Source organism: Anguilla rostrata, chromosome 1 (assembly GCF_018555375.3).
Source record: "Anguilla rostrata isolate EN2019 chromosome 1, ASM1855537v3, whole genome shotgun sequence".
In the NCBI taxonomy this organism is placed as follows: domain Eukaryota; kingdom Metazoa; phylum Chordata; class Actinopteri; order Anguilliformes; family Anguillidae; genus Anguilla; species Anguilla rostrata.
This window is the reverse complement of record NC_057933.1, coordinates 31,642,568-31,662,454: the sequence shown is the minus strand read 5'-3', so window position 1 is coordinate 31,662,454 and position 19,887 is coordinate 31,642,568. Positions and strand designations below refer to the sequence as shown.

General features: G+C 41.6%; 1 protein-coding gene across 1 annotated transcript; it reads left to right on the top strand.

Moving 5' to 3' along the window:
- Positions 1 to 642: 642 nt before the first annotated feature.
- Positions 643 to 19,419, top strand: LOC135233070 (eukaryotic translation initiation factor 4 gamma 1-like). Its single transcript, XM_064322213.1, has 15 exons — positions 643 to 786; positions 932 to 1,153; positions 1,969 to 2,355; positions 3,043 to 3,189; positions 3,543 to 3,779; positions 5,544 to 5,648; positions 7,092 to 7,349; positions 8,165 to 8,279; positions 8,757 to 8,817; positions 11,010 to 11,481; positions 13,984 to 14,156; positions 14,282 to 14,411; positions 16,562 to 16,633; positions 17,568 to 17,657; positions 17,920 to 19,419. The coding sequence occupies exons 1-15, from the start codon at positions 643 to 645 to the stop codon at positions 17,962 to 17,964; spliced, it is 2,658 nt and encodes an 885-aa protein (XP_064178283.1). The 3' UTR covers positions 17,965 to 19,419.
- Positions 19,420 to 19,887: the final 468 nt, after the last annotated feature.

Here is a 19,887-nt window from a genome sequence, read left to right as displayed (position 1 = left end):
GTGTTCAGAAAGGCACCTGATAAATAAAATGTATTATTATTATTATTATTATTATTATTATTATTATTATTAACTAATAATGCAATGACACACAGCTTTGTTTCATTTCACATCCAATGTGCTGGTGTACAGAGCCAAAACAACAAATATTGGATTACTGTCCAAATACTTACAGACTACACTGTAGTTTTGACAATTGTTAATGCAATGTAAAAATGTTTCATTTCAAGTCCAATGTGCTGGAGTACAGAGCCAAAGCAACAGAAATTGTGTCACTGTTCAAATACTTGTGGACTGCACTTAATTCGACATTTAAATGTCAAGCTTCCTGAAGTTTCATATCATGATTTTTTTTGGTGGGAGAGAATGAATTAACTAGCTGGAACTCAGGTTGTTGTGGTTGTGGGATCTACATTTTCTGACTGCTGTATAAAACAACTTTTGACATACAACACAAACAGATTTTATAGGTGTAAGAATAATGCAATAATACTTACAACAACAGTAATTACACAGTACTGACAGCTGTAATTACGCTGATATTAGAGTCACTTAGCATAAAGTGCAACTATATTTTCTTAATACCACCTCTTTCTTACCCAGCCATCAATCTGTCACATTTGGGACCCTACTGTGTCACAAATGAGTACACCACAACAATCCAGACAGGTCCAAGCCCCCAAGATAAAATATGACCGGGAGTTCCTGCTGGACCTCCGGTTTGCTGATGTCTGCATGAGGAGACCTGAGTGGCTGCCACACATTAGCGACGTGGTCCTGGACAAGGTAGACTTGTGCACCCCCCTCTGGCTGGGAGGAAGGACAAGTACTTTATTTAGGTATCAGGTTTTTTCACATCCTGAGTATTCTCTCTCTCTCTCTCTCTCTCTATCTCTCTCTCTCTCTCTCTCTCTCTTTCTTTCTTTCTTAGCCCAGCAGACTGTCCCTGATCCCCTGGGGTGCTAGCCCTCTCAGGGGTGTGAATGGTGGCTCTGATTTCTCCCCGCCCTTCATCAACCGGGGAAGGCAGTCCATGGAAGGAAGAGGAACTGTGAATCATTCAGGGGAAGCCAGCCTGTATCATCACCACCCCCCTCCTCGCATCCTTCACAGAGACAGCTTCCAGAAAGCAAGGAACCCAGGGAATTCCCAGGTCAGATCCCTTCATAATTTGCGCCCTCAAGGGTTATTTGGATAGTTTTTTTACTTAGAGGAGGGAATTTGTAAAGGCCAGCTGATTATGGGGCAGTGTTTTTGTGCTGTGGAAACAGTTTTCCAAACCTTTACATAACCATCCGTTTCCACAGCCTCTCAAATCAATGCCAGATTATTCCACCCATAGTTATGCTATCCTCATTACATCCTGAAGGGAGCGGCCACACAGAGATGGCTGAAATCTATTACACACACATTCTTCACTGTCCGTTTTGTATCCATCTCTAACTCACTTTAGAAAAAAAGGCCAGTTTAAGTGGCATCATAACTGTTGGAATCACGTAATCAGTGTTACCATGTACCTAGTAGCTAGATTAATTATGTTAATGTCTTCCTCATATTAAACCGTTCTCTGATAAACAGTGATGGAAAGTCTAGGTTCAGGAAGTAAAAGTCCTGCCATGTATTTCTTCCACCCATGAACTCAGCCAGCTGATTTCACAAATTATTTCTAATTAGACTGAAGAATTGTGCTCATTAGCTATTCCCGGCGATTGGAATAAAATACTGGGGAGGGTTTTTTACTTTCTGAACCTGGATTTTTAATTTTTGCAGATAAGCAAAGTAAGCAAAGCATAAGTAAAAATATGTGCAAAGCTGTGGAAAAATTTGTGGATGGCCCTCCACTTCTTTCTGTTGTGTGTCATTGTATGAGCCCCATTGGAGAAAAATTAGCTCAATCCATTTTTTAAAGATGCAAAATCACTGAGTGGGTGCTCCCTAACACCTCCTGTTTCCTTGCCCTCATTCCAGCCACCCCAGATGGATAACTCCTGGATTTCCCAGCGTCCTCAGCGTGAGGAGATGAGGAAAGTAATCCCTGGCATGCCACTTGGGAGTGATGTGCTGCTCAACAGGGCGGAGAATGCCTGGAGGCCGGCAATGTGGAAGCTGACGGTGGGGGACAGGGGGGAGTCCGATCACGAGGCGGCTGGGACACAGGAGATCCTCTGCAGAATACGGAGCATCCTCAACAAACTGACCCCAGAGCGATTCCATTCCCTGGCCCGGCAGGTGGCCTCGCTTGCTATCAACACAGCTGAGCGCCTCAAGGGTGTCGTCTGCCTTGTCTTTGAGAAGGCCATCTCCGAGCCCAAGTTCTCCGTCACTTACGCTAGCATGTGCCGCTATCTCATGGAGGTCAGAGTGCAGAACCAATATGGTGCCCAGATGGTCAGCTCTTTTATTACTTCAGTCTTACTTTAGATGTTCTAGCTGGTAACAGGAGTTTACAGTTTTGTATGGCAGTTTATGAACATTCAAAGATCTTAGCCAAGGACAGAACTCCTATTGCCATCAGTGTTGTTCTTAGCCACACCCCTTCAAGAATATTCATAAAATGCATCAAATTGGAGTGTGTCAACTTGGAGAGACACAACTTGCATTTTCAGAATATGGAGCTGACCATCTGAGAGTAGACATAATGTATGTGTTTGCATCTTTCTGTTATATTGTAACTTCCTATTTGTGTTGTTTGCCCTCCGACTTTAAAAATAATGGTAATAAGATATGAGGAGTCGCATACTTTCTGTCTGTTCGTCAGTTGGGTTGTGCACAGCATTGTCGACTAAATCAGTAATCAAAATCCTGGACATGTTTAGCCATTAGATCTGTTGTTTTTCATTGCTGCCCAACACTTGATCAATTAAAACAGTTAACTCAACTTACCTATCTTTGTGGGTATGCATTGGTTGTCAGAAACAAAACCAGAAGGCCATTTGGCTCCTCAGGGCTAATGTTGGGGGCCTCAGCACTAGGAACATCATTCTAAGATCTGAGCAAAGATTTGTGCCTTTCCTCTTATGAAACCTGTTTTCTCCTTCCTAGCTCAACGTTCCCGCTGTTGACAGTTCAGGAGACACCCTAAATTTCTGCTCACTGTTGCTGGATCTTTGCTGGAAGGAGTTCAAGAAAGTTGTGGAAAATGACAAGATTTATGGGAAGAGACTGGCGGAGCTGGATAAAGTTTCCACGGTAACATTTGGCGGGGCCATTTAAGGCAGGGTGGCTTTGGGTCTGACGAGTGCAACAGGGATTTCCTTGAGTTTTAGGTGGGCGGGATTTGAACTTGCCTGAGGTCATTGGAATTTGATGCATCTTATGAATATTCATGAAAGGGTGTAACCACCTCGTCACCTGCCAGAACGTCTTGTCATTAAGAAATAGACAGAATGGCAGAAATGTAGGGGCTGACTGTCTGGTTAATCTACAGAATCTGTGGTAATGGGATACAGTCACTGTGGAAGTTCAGTTGATAAGTAGATAAGCATGGGTCGCTAACTAACTCCTTACACTGGCCACTCTTGCTCGGGTTGGGCTGTGTCCAGGAGGAGGAGAAACAGCATCTGAGGGAGCAGCTGGAGGTGGAAGCAGAGGCTCACCGGCGATGGTCACTTGGTAACATGAGATTCATCGGCGAGCTTTTCAAGCAGAAGATGGTGAGGGAGAACATGGTGCAGAACTGCATTGCCAAATTGCTGATCAAGGAAACAGAGGAGGCCCTGGAGTGTTTGTGCTGCCTGCTCTCCACCAGTGGAAAGACTCTAGACTACAACAAGAGCAAGGTACTGCACAGTATGAAGCTATTATCAACTATCATAATCTTGCTCTCACCTGTATGCACATTGTTTGAATTTATACCATGGTCTGGGCGAATACTTGATTCGGATTGGCTGGAAAGTATGCAATAAAAACTCATACCCATACACCTGTGGCAAGTAGGTCCAGTCATACAGTCTGACCACTGTTCTAAATTCATACGCTTCCTACTGTTGATACGATATTAATGTGTGGTTGCAAATGCTGAAAGCTCTGGTAAAGAACACTTGTTTTATATTGACTCTTGGTTACATCAACACTGAGCGAGTTAAGCAGTTTGGTGTAATATATGTACCATAATTATTCAATTTTGTGAGCGTCCACAAAGCATGTTCTGCTATGTTAGGCTGTTTGCTCCCATCTCATCACACAGGTGCTCAAATAAATGAAGACTGCTTCACTACAACAGTATAGCTGCAGGTTCAAGGGAAATAGATTAGATGGCTGGATAGTCTGAGATCATTTTGACCTAAGATTTGAATGAACTGAATTTTAATGCTAAGTCACGTGAGTGACAGTGAACCTAGCATAATTCTGGCTTTCTACGTGACTAGAGCAAGTGGACAAGAATGGGTGTATGGTTGCATATCTACGGTTTGGGCTATTTGCTGGAATCTTGAAGTAACATTTCCATGATATATATATATACATATATATATATATATATCAAGCTCCATAATGTTTGGGTCATATTTCTTCAGGTTTTACATTTGTAATCAAACAATTCACATGTGGTTAAAGTGTACATTCTTAGCTTTTATTAAAAGGTATTTAGACATTTTGGCTTCACCATGAGGAAATGACAGTACTTTTTCTACATAGCCCTCCCATTTCTAGGTACTCAGTGACTACTGTCTGTTGGCAGCTCTTTTGCTTAATAACCTTTGGAAGCAAAACATTCTACAAAAATAAGTGATTTTTTTTTGGCAAGTGACCATAGTACAAATGGCCTGAGGTTTGTGGTTATATGAAGTTAATGTACTCCAAGGCAGGCATTCATATCAGATCATTCTTTGCCTCCATGTCGAGCATTAAAATCATGTAACTGAATATAATTGTGGATTACCCCTTACTTTTACAGATTACATTTTACAGTTCGTTCCTTCGTAGTAATGGCCAAGGAATGTGTAGTCATTTTATAAGACCAGGTGCAGACACATTTCCATTTCTATATTCCAAGATGATAATGCCCCCATGAACACTGCTAAACAAATTCTATAGTGGTTTCATAAAAACCAGGATGAAGTCAAACCCCCATCCCACGGCCTCCACTATCACCAGAACATAATTGTACTTTTATGGAAAGATCTGGAGCACAGAGTATGAAGTAGATTTTCAACACCTTCATCTCTCAAGCAACAGAAGGCTTTTACTCTTCAAGAATGGTCCAATATCCCACTAGGTAAAATTCAGAACTTGCATGACAGCAGAACTGAAGCTGTTCTTAAGTCAAAGTGGCCCTACTCCCTATTAGTTGCAGTACTTGATATGCATATATTGTAATATTTTTCCATATTTTGTCCATCCATGTGTAAACACACATGCTTTCAAACATGCAGCCAACAACAAACGCATGTATTAACAAACACACATTCACACAACAACATACATATCCACATATACACACACGTGCACCCACATGCTCAAATACATACACATGCACATATTTGCCCACTCATACACACATAGTATGTGCACACAACCACCTTCCTTGCCTTCTGTCTTTGCAGCCCCATATGGACCAGTGCTTTAAACAAATGGAGGAGATTGTTAAGGGGAAAAAAACCACGCCCAGAATACGTTTTTTGCTGCAAGACATCCTGGAATTGAGACAGGTATCTATATGTTTGACAATAACAATGATATGAAGAATATTAAGTCTTTTTATCTGAAGAATAAAAAGACAATGTTTTTAAATTAAAAAGGTAGAACGAGTCGGGCTTCAACAAAAATAATTCCAAGGAGTGCCGATCTCAAAAGAAGGAGGGTGAAATGGAAAATAGCTCTGAAAAGAGTGGTTACATATCCAATATTAAAAAATCAGATGGAATACTAATTTAACCGTTGATTTATTTAGGCCAACACCTAACAAAACAGATATGTTTCAGATAAAACTAGCTTTCCTTGGAGCAATTAAGAAATGAAGCTTGGTCAGAATACATGCATAGGTTTTGCACTGCAACACAGCTGCAAACAATTTCAACAAACCCATGAATCAATCAATCATTGAACACTAGTCAGTACAATCTATTAAATCTATTCAATACATGGAAGGTACATGGATATTAACAAACAACAGTACTTACAAATGATTTGAAGAATCTATCACCATTAATTAAAATGTGCAAAAACAAAATCACTTTAAAGGGTAATTACACCCAAGATCTTTTTTTTTTTTGGGCTGTAAACGAGTTTGTACGCCTACATTATAATGAGAAACATTTTAATCCATGCCATTATTTCAACATTTCTGAAATATTATCATTTGCCAGAAAAAAACTGGTAGAAAACATCTTGGTACTGCCCTCCAAAATTTGAAAAATTCTTTCTGCATTCCTCTCTGGCCCCTCACCAATCGTGATATCATAGAACCTCTTTGGAGGCACTATTACATCATGTAGATGTCAATCAAGCCATTACCTGGAAAATTGTTGCTGCCCTCAAATTTGTCCAATTAGTTTTTAATACGACCAAACACTGCCGGCACCTGATTGGCTAGATTGGTTGTGTTTTTTAAACTGGAGAAATGTTTTGCAAACTGGAGAAACATGGTGGGCTGTCCATAAAATTTCTCATCTTCCACCTAAACAGTCTATGCAAATATGTTTCTGAAAACATTTGAGGTGAGAAATAGGCCATGTAATTGCTGAATATTGATTCATATTCTATCTGCAATGCCTAGTTTGACAGTTAGATCAGAGTTTCATGAGCCAGGCTACACAGTTCAAATTAATTTGCATATAGAATTCTTTCTGCAAATGAGATGGACACACCTACTCCACCCACCTCAGGATATATTTTTCATAACTGTGTCATAGGCAGAGCCAGGCTGAGACAGTGAGTACAATTACTGTTTAACATAAATTGTATTTTTGGCAACTGTTCTGTCCTACTGTGATGTATCAGCATGCGGTTATTTATGTACTGCTCACTCACAGTGTCTTGTGGAAATGCAACAGGGGAGGCACTGGGACACAACACAGCAGCACAGTACAATCTTGGTAATACTTGCTAATGGCAATGGTCATATCTGGTCTCAATTACTTTCCTCATCGCAGAATAACTGGGTCCCGAGGAGAGAGGACCAGGGGCCCAAAACCATTGACCAGATCCACAAGGAGGCAGAGCAGGAAGAGCAGCAGGAGCAGATAAAGATCCGACAGCAGCTCCTGCCCAAGAGGGACAGCTGGGGCCGTGGAGGCCTGCACCCTGCCTGGGACCACAGCTCCCTGCTGCTGGATGAGTGCTGGAACCCCTCTCCCGTCTCACCTAAGAACCACCATTTTGATGCCAGTCAGCTCAGCAGGATTGCCAAGGTAAGATCAGAATCATAATCAGACTCTATTCTGGGTCTGAGCTGCTGCTTCATTATCGAGTAGCCTGCAGCCTCTCTACCTTTCACTATTAGTGGAATATGACATAGTTTACATCACATTTTAGGTATTTATTAGATGTTATTATCCAAAGTTGCTTTCACAGCTTATTATTGCACATGCAGTCTATTTGTATAGATGGCTATTGACTGAAGCGATTTGGATTAAAGTGTCAAGCCCTGTAGCAATATTGATTCAATGTGTTTGCACTCTGTAATTGCTCCTCTATATGCTATTTTTCAATGGTAGCGTCGGGTGCAAAATTCCCACCGAGTATTCAAATGTGGTGAAGTACGCACAGGAACTTGCATGCAAAATACAAAAGAGCAAGTACCCAAAATCCAAAAAGCATCCTTAAAATTAGATTTGATATGTTGCTCAATATGACAATGTCAGATGCATCGTTGCAGTCCTCTTTCTCCAAAATATGCTACTGCTAGATAAATAAGGAAAAATAAGCACTTGATGTGCTCCTAGTAATAGCTTAATTTAGAATGTTATTTGGAGTGAGAATACTAACTTTTGTGACAACCAGTCACCACAGATGTTGCCAAATCCGCCAAAACTGAAAAATTAAGGATAGACACTTTCGGTGTCTTCCTCAAACATGGCAGTATCTCCTCTGGGAATTGAACTCACAACCTTTTGTAGGCCAGGTTCCTTAACCACTACACTACATTGCCACCTCTGATTAATGAGGTCATTTGAAGTTTTAAAGGTTGTAGGATGATTCTGTATTCCGATTTCCTCACCATCAGATTGAATCATTGGACATCAACAACTTGCTTTTTATCCCTGGAGGGGAAGGAACCTGGAGGAACTGGAGCAGGGGCAGTAATGGGGGTTCAGGCTTCAAGCACAGTGGGGATCCAGGTAGATCCACCATGTATGATACATACTCTTGCACTCACGGAAATGCATACACACAAGCTTATTTACTCTGATACTCTCACTTAAATGCACGAGATGACAAACCCACACAAGCCACTCACATAAACACACAAACACACAAAGAGATGTGTTTACACAAATGCACATCCTTACATGGACTCACAATCACCTCACACAGTGTTACGCACAAACACTCACGTATGGCTGTTCACACACACAGATGCATTCTTTCATAGACAAAATGCTCACACAAACAAATGCCATTTCACACACTCACCACTTGTTGTTAAGAGACTACAGCAGGGTTAACAGAATCATTGTTTCATTATGAGACAACCACTTTTCAACATTCATCACAGGTCTGCAGTACCCAAAATGTAGGAGTGCTAATGTCACCACCTTGTGGACAAACAGTGCTTTTATCATGAACTTCATGCACATTTTCTTCCTCTCTCACAGAGTCAGGATGTCTTGGCACCATGTCCTGGTCCACTGACTGCTACCGCAGTATCACCCCAAGGTCAGTTCTGACACAGCTGTCTGCATGTCCAATGGTTTCCTTGATGTCTTGTGTGTGAGTGAACTCATTTTGCCACCCCCCCACAGACACATACACAATTTGAATGCCACAACAATGTTGCATATGTGCAAATGTGGGGAAGTTGATTATTGAATCTTCTGCCCTGCCCCACTCAACAATCCATCTACTTAATAAATGATGAGAATTTCACCGGTTCTGACCATCAATTCAGGAAATTTTGAAACCCCCCCCATGCATGTATGGGCTTCCAGGTGAAGGAGCAAATTAAGAAATTAAACCCTGATGTCTAGTGAAAAGTTCTTCGTTGTGCAAAAAAGGAGAGAAAACTTTGCAAAATCAATAAAAACTGTTATGGAGTACTAGAGATACATGCAGAAACTTCCAGCATACTCTAGTCAGGTGGAAATCAGATTTGAAAAATACACTACATTGCCAAATGTATGTGGACACCCAAACATCACACCCTTATGTGCTTGTTGAACATCTAGTTCCAAAACCATGGGCATTAATATGGAGTTGTCCCCTTTGCTGCTGTAACTGCCTGCACTCTTCTGGATCGGCTTTTCACTAGGTCTTTGAACATGGCTGCTGGGATTCACTTCCATTTAGCCACAAGAGCATTAGTGAGGTCGGGCACTGATGTTGGATGATAAGGCCTGGCTCGCAGTCGTTGTTCCAATTCATCCCAAAGGTGTTAAAAGGGGTTGAGGTCAGGGTGCTGTGCAGGCCAGTCAAGTTCTTCCACACCAAACTCGGCAAACCATTTCTTTATGGTTCTTGTTTTTGCACAGGGGTGTCATTGCAAAACTGTTGCCCGCTGCAATAACAGTTGCATTTTTCTTCCGGTCAATTCCAGAACTGGTGCCATGTGTACGTATCAACATCTTATTGGAAACAACAAAGCATGTGTAACTCTGTGGTTATTCATGTAGGATCTGGTTTGGACTAGTGATGGGAAGTTTGATTTTTTTTCCTGACTTGTTCATGAACGATTTGTTCAATGAAAGCAATAAATCTTTTGATTTGTTCACTCGATTCAGTAATCCCTACATCCCCAGAGTGTATAGGAAGCCAATTTTACAAACAGAAGTGCAACCGAATCTTCACAGTGTATTCATTCACGCAATATGAATTGAGCTAACTTTATATCAGCTAGCTACAGAGCCTGGTTAGCTAGCTTCATAGCTAATACAGCCACGTACAGGCTTAGTGAATGAACGTATCAGTAACTTGTATATACACATGTGCAAACTGTACTGAAGTTTAAATCACGTTTTATCTAATAAGGGGTTGACCAGAACTGACCGGAAGTGGAAGGCAACTGTTATTGCAACGGGCAGCAGGTTTTGCTGTGACAGGGGCATTGTCATGCTGAAACAGGAAAGGGCCTTCCCCAAACTGTTGCAACAAAGTTGGAAGCACACAATTCTCTAGAATGACAAATGTCATTGTATGTGGTAGAATTAAGATTTCTCTTCGCTGGAACTAAGGGGCCAACCCCAAACCATGAAAAATAGCTCCAGACCATTAATTGAACTGACTTGTTGGAAAGGTGGCATCCTATAACAGTGCAATGTTGAAAGTCACTGAGCTCTTCAGTACAACCCATATTACTTCCAATGTTTGTCTGGAGATTGCATGGGTGTATGCTTGATTTCATGCGCCTGTTAGCAGTAGGTGTGGACCCACTAATTAGCATAGTGTAAGATTTGCCCTTCTTTTCTCTATTTTGCTTATTTATCTAATTATTTTTGCAACAAACAAAATTTGTGTTATGCACTTTGGGGGTGGCAGGGTGGTGCAGGGGGTAGCACTGTCATCTCACAGCAGAAGGTCTTCGGGTTCAAATCTCGGCTTGGGCCTTTCAGTATGGAGTTTGCATGTTCTCCTCCTGTGCATGTGGATTTTGAGTGTGTGAGTGAATGGTGTGTGTGCCCCGCGACAGATTGGCGGTCTGTGGAGTGTAATCCAGCCTCTCACCCAATGCACGCTGGGGAAGGCTCCAGCACCCCTCATGACCCTGCCCAGGATAAGCGGGTATAGATAATAGATGGATGGATCATTATTGCTATGATTTGGATTTGCCTTTGGTTTCTATATTTATCTTTGATTTTAATTTTGTAGCACCTTCCCATCACTCTGTGATGTTAGCTGTAAATATCCTCCCTCAGAAATGTTTGGAACCGGGACTGTGGGAGATACAGTGACCAAATTGACTGGCCCGAGAACTCAGGTCCACACTGGGACCATTTCGAGCACTGGGAAGATGGGGGCCTGGAAAGACAGAGGCTTCCCATCAGAAAACAGAACTTTTACCCAGAGACTAAGGAGGGTAGCTGGGAGACAGACTACTGCAGCTCTGCTAGCAGCATGCACCAGGGCCGTGACTGGAACAGGGGCAGATGTGACCAGGACCAAGTTGGCAACTGTAACTTCCCGACCTGGCCTGTTCTGGCCTGCTCTGCCTCATCTGAACCTGGCCCAGCTCAGTTTGGCCCAGGTCAGCCCAACCTGGCTCAGCCTGTCCCAGCACTGCCCATTCCAGTGCAGCCTAGCACTGCCCGGCCCATCATGACCAGGGACAAACTGGAGAAAAAGTCAAAGGCCATCATCAATGAGTACCTACACATCAATGACATGAAGGTCAGTAAGGAGCACTTCCAAACAAAACCACATAAATGCCCATAAATGTCATTCATACTCTTTTTGTAAAAAAATATTATAAGTTTGCTATTGGATCATGCATCCTAAAGTGACAAGGCAGTTCTAGTTTATTACCCTTACACTTCATTACCCCATAAAGTCCAATATGGAAATTGCACACACTAGGACCTTGATATTCAAATATATTTCGAATGTAAAAAAAACATTCAGATTGGTAAAATTAATGTTTGAATATGTGATCACATGTATATTAAAATCTAACTTTTCCTGTTTCCTGTGCTTGAAGTTTCCTGTTTCAAAATGTTACCTCTTGCTTGACCCTGTTTTTTCACTTGCATAACTGCTTAAACTGGCCAATCACAGAAGAGCTTACTCACACTCACATATTAGGTAACCTGGGCAAGAGCTTGGAAGTTGTGTTGGAAATTTACAATCCTTTTGGTGAGACGTATCTTTTGGCTCCATTTATTCAAAATGCTTGTTCGTTCACTACTTGCACTGGTGTTGCTCAGTTCATATTTCGCTATGCACAAATGCTGTCAGTGTATAGCATCCACTCTATACCTAAATTTACCTAAATTGCTAATGTAAACAAAGAGTACTATAATCTATTTTTTCCTAAACTAAAATGTGATACCTTCATTTGACTTAGTTCCTGCTTTCTTGCTCCCCCTTGAGAACGTAACACGCATAACAGGAAGCACCCAAGAATATTTCATGACAATGCATTAATAACGAAGTTTGGATGTTTTCATGTCATGAATTTTCAATAAATATTTAAATATATTGAAATTAGTTTTCTTTTAATAGAATATTATGATTAAATAGTTTGGTCCAATTGACAGCCCACACGCATGTAGGTACATGACAATGTTCTTTCTTCTTCTACTTTCTTGTCCAGTAAGGGATATATCTAGGGTTTAAATTGGGATTTAGGTAGGTGGACCCTGAGATCTGGTGGGAGGTGGGTGAAAAAAGTTACAAACCAATGAATGTCTCAGCTCAAAATAGTTGTATCTTTAATGTATTGTGCACATAATTGTAATTAACAATGTATACTTGATGCAAGCTTTTACATAAAATATTTCAAGTTTATTGCATGTCATTAATGCTGAGAATTTTTTTTACCCACAAAAATAATTAGTCATCCTCCTCTTTTGTCCTCCCTTTCTTCCTCCTTTATCCGTTTTTCTTAAACTGTTGAATTGAAACAAAATAAAAAGCGGCGACTGGTGAGCTGAAATTTGGTGGGGCGCAAAACTTTCCTTTGAACTAATCATTGATCTCAAAACTTTTAATTAATTTTCAGTGATTAACAAGCATGCAAACGATCTGACTAATCAATTGGAAAGGGACACACAAAAATCAGTTTTAATCATTAAGCAGTGGCGGAATCTTCCCCTGATTTTCCTTGAGTATCAATACAATTAATCCACAAAATAGGCTACTCAATACTATCATATAGCCTGCTCTCCCCAAATAGGCAGTTTTAGCGAGTAGCCTAGGCCTTATAGCCTACATTTATTTTCATTTGCAGTACGAAGTTGTGCACATTTTTAATAAATATTATTTGCGGATACATGCACTTCTTTCTCCGCACTAGTATTTATGGCAAATATCTGCAATGCGTAGGTTATAAATAAAATTGAAGTGCAGGTTTTGTTTTTTCTGGTTATTCTGAAAGCTAACATGGTAGATAACAGACTGGTGTATCTTGTTTGTTAAGTGTAGACTACTTGGTGATTAAAACAGATTTTTAATGGATAAATTGAATTTATGATTTAATCCCCCTAACACGGCATGAAGACGCTGTGTGTTAGGCTACTTGCCATTTGATTAGTCCGATCGTTGGCACGCTTGATAATAAAGGAAATTTACTAATGAAAACGTTGAGATCCATGATTAGTTAAAAGTGTGCTCACCAGTCGCCGCTGAATAAAATATTATGTATGTGGGAAATATTCAATCCTGGCTTAGCAGCTGTCCAGCAACCTGCTGATTTTGCTCAAGCAATCAAAGTTTCCTTTAATAACCGCCGGCGTTCGTGGGGGCGGTTTATTCATCTCTCTTTAAAATGTTGCATAGATGAAATTACATGTTAATGAAATTACCTACCGCATCCGCTTCCAAACAATCAAGACAATCAACAGTATTTTTCTTTCTGTGCCTGTCTATTAAACGACTGTTCCTCTTGAGTTTTTTTTTCTTCGGATTTTTGATTGGTTGAGCGAGTAACTGGAACACATGGACTGGAGCATACGAAAAATGGACTGGATTGTCATAGTTATTTGTAAAACTCCCAGTCAAAATTATTTATTTATTTGCCAAAAGTGGGCGGACGCCGTCCACCCACGTCCATCCCCAATTTAACCCCTGGATTTATCACATCACAGCTCTTTTGTTGTGTGCAGTGCTAATTTAGCTACTGCTACTGCTACCCTAGTTGTGCAGATATCTAACTATTCCTCGCCTGTTCCACAGGAAGCACTGCTGTGTGTTCAGGAGATTGACTGTGCGCCGCTGCTCTTTGTGTTTGTGCGGAATGGGATTGAGTCGGTGGTGGACCGAGACACTGTCGCCAGGGAGCGAATGGGGCTCCTGCTGCACCAGCTGGTGAAGGTGGGCACCTTGCCAGCTGAGCAGTTCTTCAAGGGGTGAGAGACCAGGGAGTGGGAAGTGGTGCATGTTGCCAAAGTGAACTTTTTCATCCTGAAGGTTGTTCTGTTGTTTTTCCTGACATTGAGTTTCATTAATAAGGATGACCGTGTTATTGGCACAGGCTGCAGGAGATTCTAGAGGTGGCTGAAGACATGGTGATAGACGTCCCTCATATCTGGCTCTACCTGGCGGAGATTGTTGCTCCAGTGCTCTGCGAGGGGGGCCTTCCCATTGGACAGTTCTTCAGGCAAGTCATCCTGCTTTCAGGCCTTGCTGTTTTTTGAATAAAATTGGACACCCTTGCTCTTTATTAACCAGATGGTCAATTTATGTGTTCCTTCCCTCCTCTCTGTTCCTTTCTCTAGGGCATAGAGTTTCCAATGCAGTAACTTGGAGTTAGTGGATATTAATGTACAGCAGTGCCTACGCTCACTAGTATTATCTGGGCCATGCTCCTTTGTGAATATTCCAGTTTCAGTTGTAGAGAGACGCATTTTGAATAGCATCTGGTTAGTCTAGAGAATCTGTAGTGTTATCTTTGCCCCAAAATGATGATAATTCCTCTTCAGGAATTTCCATTTTACAGAAATGGCAGTCATGCTGCAAGTCTCCCTTATACAAGAAATCTGTGTGCAGTGTTTCTGAATAGTGCAAGCTGTACATAGGCTCTGCCAGCAGCAGTGCGAAAAAAAACTATAGGCCAGATTGACGTATATAAAATTTGCAGTGCAAATTGCAGACTGACGGGGTATGTTGGTGTGTCCGCATTCTGCCTGAAATTAATACCTTATTTAGTAAGGCTACACCTAAGTACACAATCAGCAAATGGTACTGCCTGCTATTCACATTTTGCGTATGAAGCGGAGCTTAAAATGTGCGGTTCAACACAAAAAAATTCCTGTTTACTGCATTGAATACACAGTGGACTCAATTCTGTTAAATAGTGAAATCTGTTGATTTAACACTGAACATTGTACAGTGTATCTTCATTGGACTCTGGCTCTGTTCTGGAGCTCTCCCGCCAACCACGCAGCCCGTGTGGATAAGGCCGGGAGGCCAGCAGCCAAACCCCCCTAGAGGGGTACACACAGAACAGATCCAGCAGCAATACAAATTCTTAACACATAGGAATGGAGAAATGCTAATTCTTGACGCATGGGGATGGAACTGGGGTGGTGGAGGGGATTTACGAAGCAACGTGCAGCGCTTGCATGCAGGAGGAGCAGCCGAATGAGTAGAGGGAGGCTGTTTAAGTAGACCACCCTGTTAGTGAATGTACTGTGATAGGCGAACATCACTCAGCTGAGCCATCAGCTGATTCAGCCGGAGCGCTTGACTCTCGTGGCCTGCCAGAACTACGCGATGCTCCATTTTTGAAACACTGATTTCTGATTTTTCTTAATTTCCGTTATTTTTCAACTTGGTTTTCAGGTTTCCATGATATAAAACTTTGCTATGACTGCTCTGTGACTTTAACCAATATTTAGCCAAATACCCAGCCTTTATTGCTTGGCTGCAATAATTAATGGTAATTCATATTAATAATCTGTAATAATGATTTCTTGCTCGGGAAGTTCAAATAATGTGATTTTTGTTGGAAAGATTCTCTCAGCATCTTCGAGAACTATACCTGTGTCTCTGTCTTGCTTGTGCATTGATTTATGCCTGATCTTTGGAGGCGGAGAAATTTCACGCAAAAATTGTGCAAACGTTAGTAAATTCAACAGAATACATAATTGCCCACACTTATAATAGCTCTGTCCATTATTTGTGTAATGCATATGCATTAAGGAGAGAAGCGCACCTTGTGATTACTGATGACTTGCGAAGATCACCCACTTACTGCACTTCCTCCCCCATGCACAACTTTGATACATAAGATGCCTGTTTCTTGGGGCAGAACGTATTTGCTTTTGAAAATATTTGCAAATGGCTTAGTGAATCTGGCCCTATGTGCTAGAAAATCTTTGAAAATGCGCACATTCAAAAAGTCTCTCTGCAGGTGCCGGACAAAGGATGAATCACAGAAGATGATGTCCACATAAATGCTAAATGCTCCCATGAAGGAGAAAGTTTAATAAGAAAATGACAAAAAGCAGGATGTTTCAATTCGACAAAGATCTCTGTGGGATGGAAACATTTTGTTGTGTCATCTGTCATTACCAATTAATGGTAGCAACAGGACAGAGCCAGGCTTTTTTCTGATTTCCTTTAGGGAACACTTTGGAAATTTTTACAGTTCTCAAAAAGAGTATAGGGATGTGATGGAATTATAGGCTGTGAATGTTAAATGGAAATGGGGCTTCAAAAAGATTGCAGTATTATCAGATCTCTTTGCTATTTGGTGCCCTCTTTAGAATTACCTTGTCCTCTGAACCCACTCCTGTTCTTTTGCAGGGAGGCGTCCATGCTGCCACTCAACAAAGCTGGTGTCCTGTCGGTGGAGATTCTCCTCCTGCTAAGTAAAGAAATGGTGTGCATTTCCATGCTGAAATTTGACCTCAGCCAATCCCTATCTTGTGAGATTCCACCATTGTGGCAAGTATTGATGGTTCAGTGGTGGAATTCTTGCCTGCCATGTGGGAGGCCTGGGTGTGATTCCTGGCTAATGCAGTTACCTTTTTTTCTGCTCTTTTTTCACTCCCCCATGTAATGCACAGTGATTCACCTCAACCTCAAAAACCTTGCACGAATCTAGCTGCAGTGAGAAGCTAATTCCACCACCGAGGGGCTATAACAGACAGGATGGTTAACCTGGACATGCAGGCACTTCCCTCCTCTGTACCTGCACTCCCAGGTCATGTCTCCTTTCTGTTCTGGCCTTTTGGTGGCGGAATGAGCTTCCCATTGCAGTCAGAATGGCAGAAACCCTGCCCATCTTCCAAAGCAGACTCACCTCTTCAGATTGAACTGTGACTCCATTGAACCCATTAGATTACTTTCCTTTTTCTTTCTTTGGATTTCATTCATATAATGTTATCATTATAGCTGCATAAAGATAGATCTATCTAGTGGTACTTTCTTTAGTTACAGTACAAATTGTTGTTGTTACAGTAGGTTAACATTACACTTATTGATCATAAATGGGCTTCTGTGCCTTCTTGGTGATATCGCATTTTTGTATTCCTGAGAGTAACCATGATGTTCTCCACTAATGCTAAGTTGCTCTGGATAAGTGTAGTATCTGCCAAGTGACTGGAATTTTATTCTAACCCAATTACACTGTGCTAGAGCAGAAACTCCACTACCACACTGCAGATCTCAGAAACTCATGTGAAGTATGCGTGAAGTACTTGCAAATGTTTGTAATGGCACGTGTGTGGTCCTGTGTGTGTTACACTCACTGTAACTGCTTGTGTAATGGTCTGTGTGATGCAGTGTTTGATGAGTGTGTGTCTGTCTCGTAGAGCCATGAGAGGGTGGGGGAAATGTGGAGAGACTCAGGCCTCAGCTGGAAGGACCTCCAGTCTGAAAACAAGGAGGCTGTGATTGAAAAGGTGGTTGAATATGATGGAATGGCTGGCAGAAAGAGAAAGGAGTGTTGAAGGTGGCCAGGACAACATGCGTCTGGCTGCTAATGTACTGAATTTCAGACTGTGAAACCTGTTCACAGAAAACAGGGGGGCATACAGTACATCAGACAGTAACTGCAGTCCAGCCAGTTACCACTGTGCCTCTGTGTAAAAGTGTGAGAGTGGCCGTGAGCGCATTTCTGTTTGAGGGTGTGTGGTTGTGAGCACATTCATCTCCTCTCCACAGATCTGTTGTGGGTGTGCTTTGACACACTGTCCCCTGAGGACATGACCAAGGAGAAGGCCCTGCACCTGTGTGACTGGGACTGGGATTCTGCAGGGCAGCCGGGGCTCTGTCCAACTCTCCAATAACATGGCACGTTAACAACAGCGCAACACAGCAGTGGAGAAAGGCTGTGTAATTTTACTACAGCATACAACAATGATAATAAAATATATATTTTTTAACAATAATGAGTTTTAGAGGAATTCTGCTGGCGTCGGTGTGGCATGCCACCCTTCCGGTGCAGTGGAGGTTCAAATGAGTGCAAATGAGTGCAGTTTTTTAGAATCTGTTATGAGCCCACTGAATACAATGCAGTGGAATTAGTGTAGCTCTGTTCTGCATGATTCTATGTGGATGGGGTCAAACACGGTGAACAGATGAACTTCATTCTGTTCTTGAACATTTCTGGTCTAAGATTAGGCTCCCTCCACTGGCCTGTGTGCTGTATTGGCAGTCTTTTGATGAGGAATTTAAGGTAACAGGAGAAGTCACCAGAGAAAACCTCATTCCAGATATAACCGTCTAATTAACAGCTCAAAATATGATAACATTAAAGCAATTGCCTAGAAGAGGAAAAATCTTAGGGGACAGTAACTCCTGGATTCTTGGAAGACTGTATGTGCATGTCCATTTCCAATTATGTTGATGACAGTACTGTACAGTTAGGTTTTGAAAAACTGAAAGGTGACAGTTTTGGAGAAATAGCTACATTTCACATAAGCAGTTCACCATCGGTGTCATTTGTCTTCTATTGGATTTGATCATTCCACCATTGGTGTCATGGCAAATGACTTATCTTAGAGGTGAGTTCAGGCTTCTGATTTATCCAAGCATCCATCCATTGTCTATACCCGCTTATCCTGGTTTAGGGTCGTGGGGGAGGGGGGCTGGAGTCTATCTCAGCATGCATTTGGCGAGAGGCAGGAATATTCCTTGGACCCGTCGCCAATCTCTCACACGGCCGCTATCACAGGGAAGGGGCTTGAACCAGTGAGATGAACATTTTGGCCATTTAAAATACTGTCTCAGACTGCTGATTGTTTACCTTCTAGCCAATAGAACAAGATATATTAAATTTCAGGACCGCATATAGCCATAATGGACAGTGAAACGGTTCCAGTCTGCGTTTTCTTCCGCAAATGAACATGTATCCATCTGCAAGCAATATGAGTGAAAGCAACCATTCTGCATACAATGCATAATACCTAATACACAATACTTGTAAGGAAAAGTATTTTCATAATCCAGCTCCTTGTTTGCTGCATATACTCAGAACTGTTGTGAATTTGTGCATTCACCAGAGTATGCACATAACAAAAGTTAGTAAATGGCAAATTTGAGAAAGACCACTGCTTAATAAGCATCGAATGTGTGCAATTATCCCATAATAGGCCACTATTGGAAGGTGACTTGTGTATGTAAATGAAAAAGGCATACTATAGTGCATGTGGTATTAGACGCCTGCAGGGGGCACTGCGGCCTCTCAGATGCTGCAGACAGACATTGTATGATCGGGTTCAATGCAGAACAAAACTGGGAAATGGGTGAAAGAAACTGATACCTTGGTGCCACAAATAGAAAATAGGAATCACCATTATAATATATATTTTTTTCACCTATAGAAATAAAGAATTTCTATTTGATACAATTTGAAGCTTGCTCACAAGCACCTCTCAGGTCCCACTTTTATTTTCTGGAGTCTCTCATGTGCCGCATTTGAACTCTGATCCCCCACAATGTCTGTCAATTACTAATGTCAATTATCTGAGATGGAAGAAGTAAGGAGGTGTGTGGTTCTCTTCAGTCCTGCAGCCTCAGAAATGTTGGAATGGATGCTGGAGTTAGTGTTGCCTCAGTAATGACAAATGCCTTACATGGCCCATTGATTACTGATGGTATTCGAAAAATATAGATAACCTATTTTCCAAC

Coding starts and splice junctions, on each gene's coding strand:
- LOC135233070 (XM_064322213.1), top strand. CDS start 643: ATGAGTACACCACAACAATCCAGACAGGTCCAAGCCCCCAAGATAAAA. Junction 2,356..3,042: donor TGTGCCGCTATCTCATGGAG/GTCAGAGTGCAG, acceptor TCTCCTTCCTAG/CTCAACGTTCCCGCTGTTGA. Junction 14,412..16,561: donor TTGGACAGTTCTTCAGGCAA/GTCATCCTGCTT, acceptor TTTTGCAGGGAG/GCGTCCATGCTGCCACTCAA.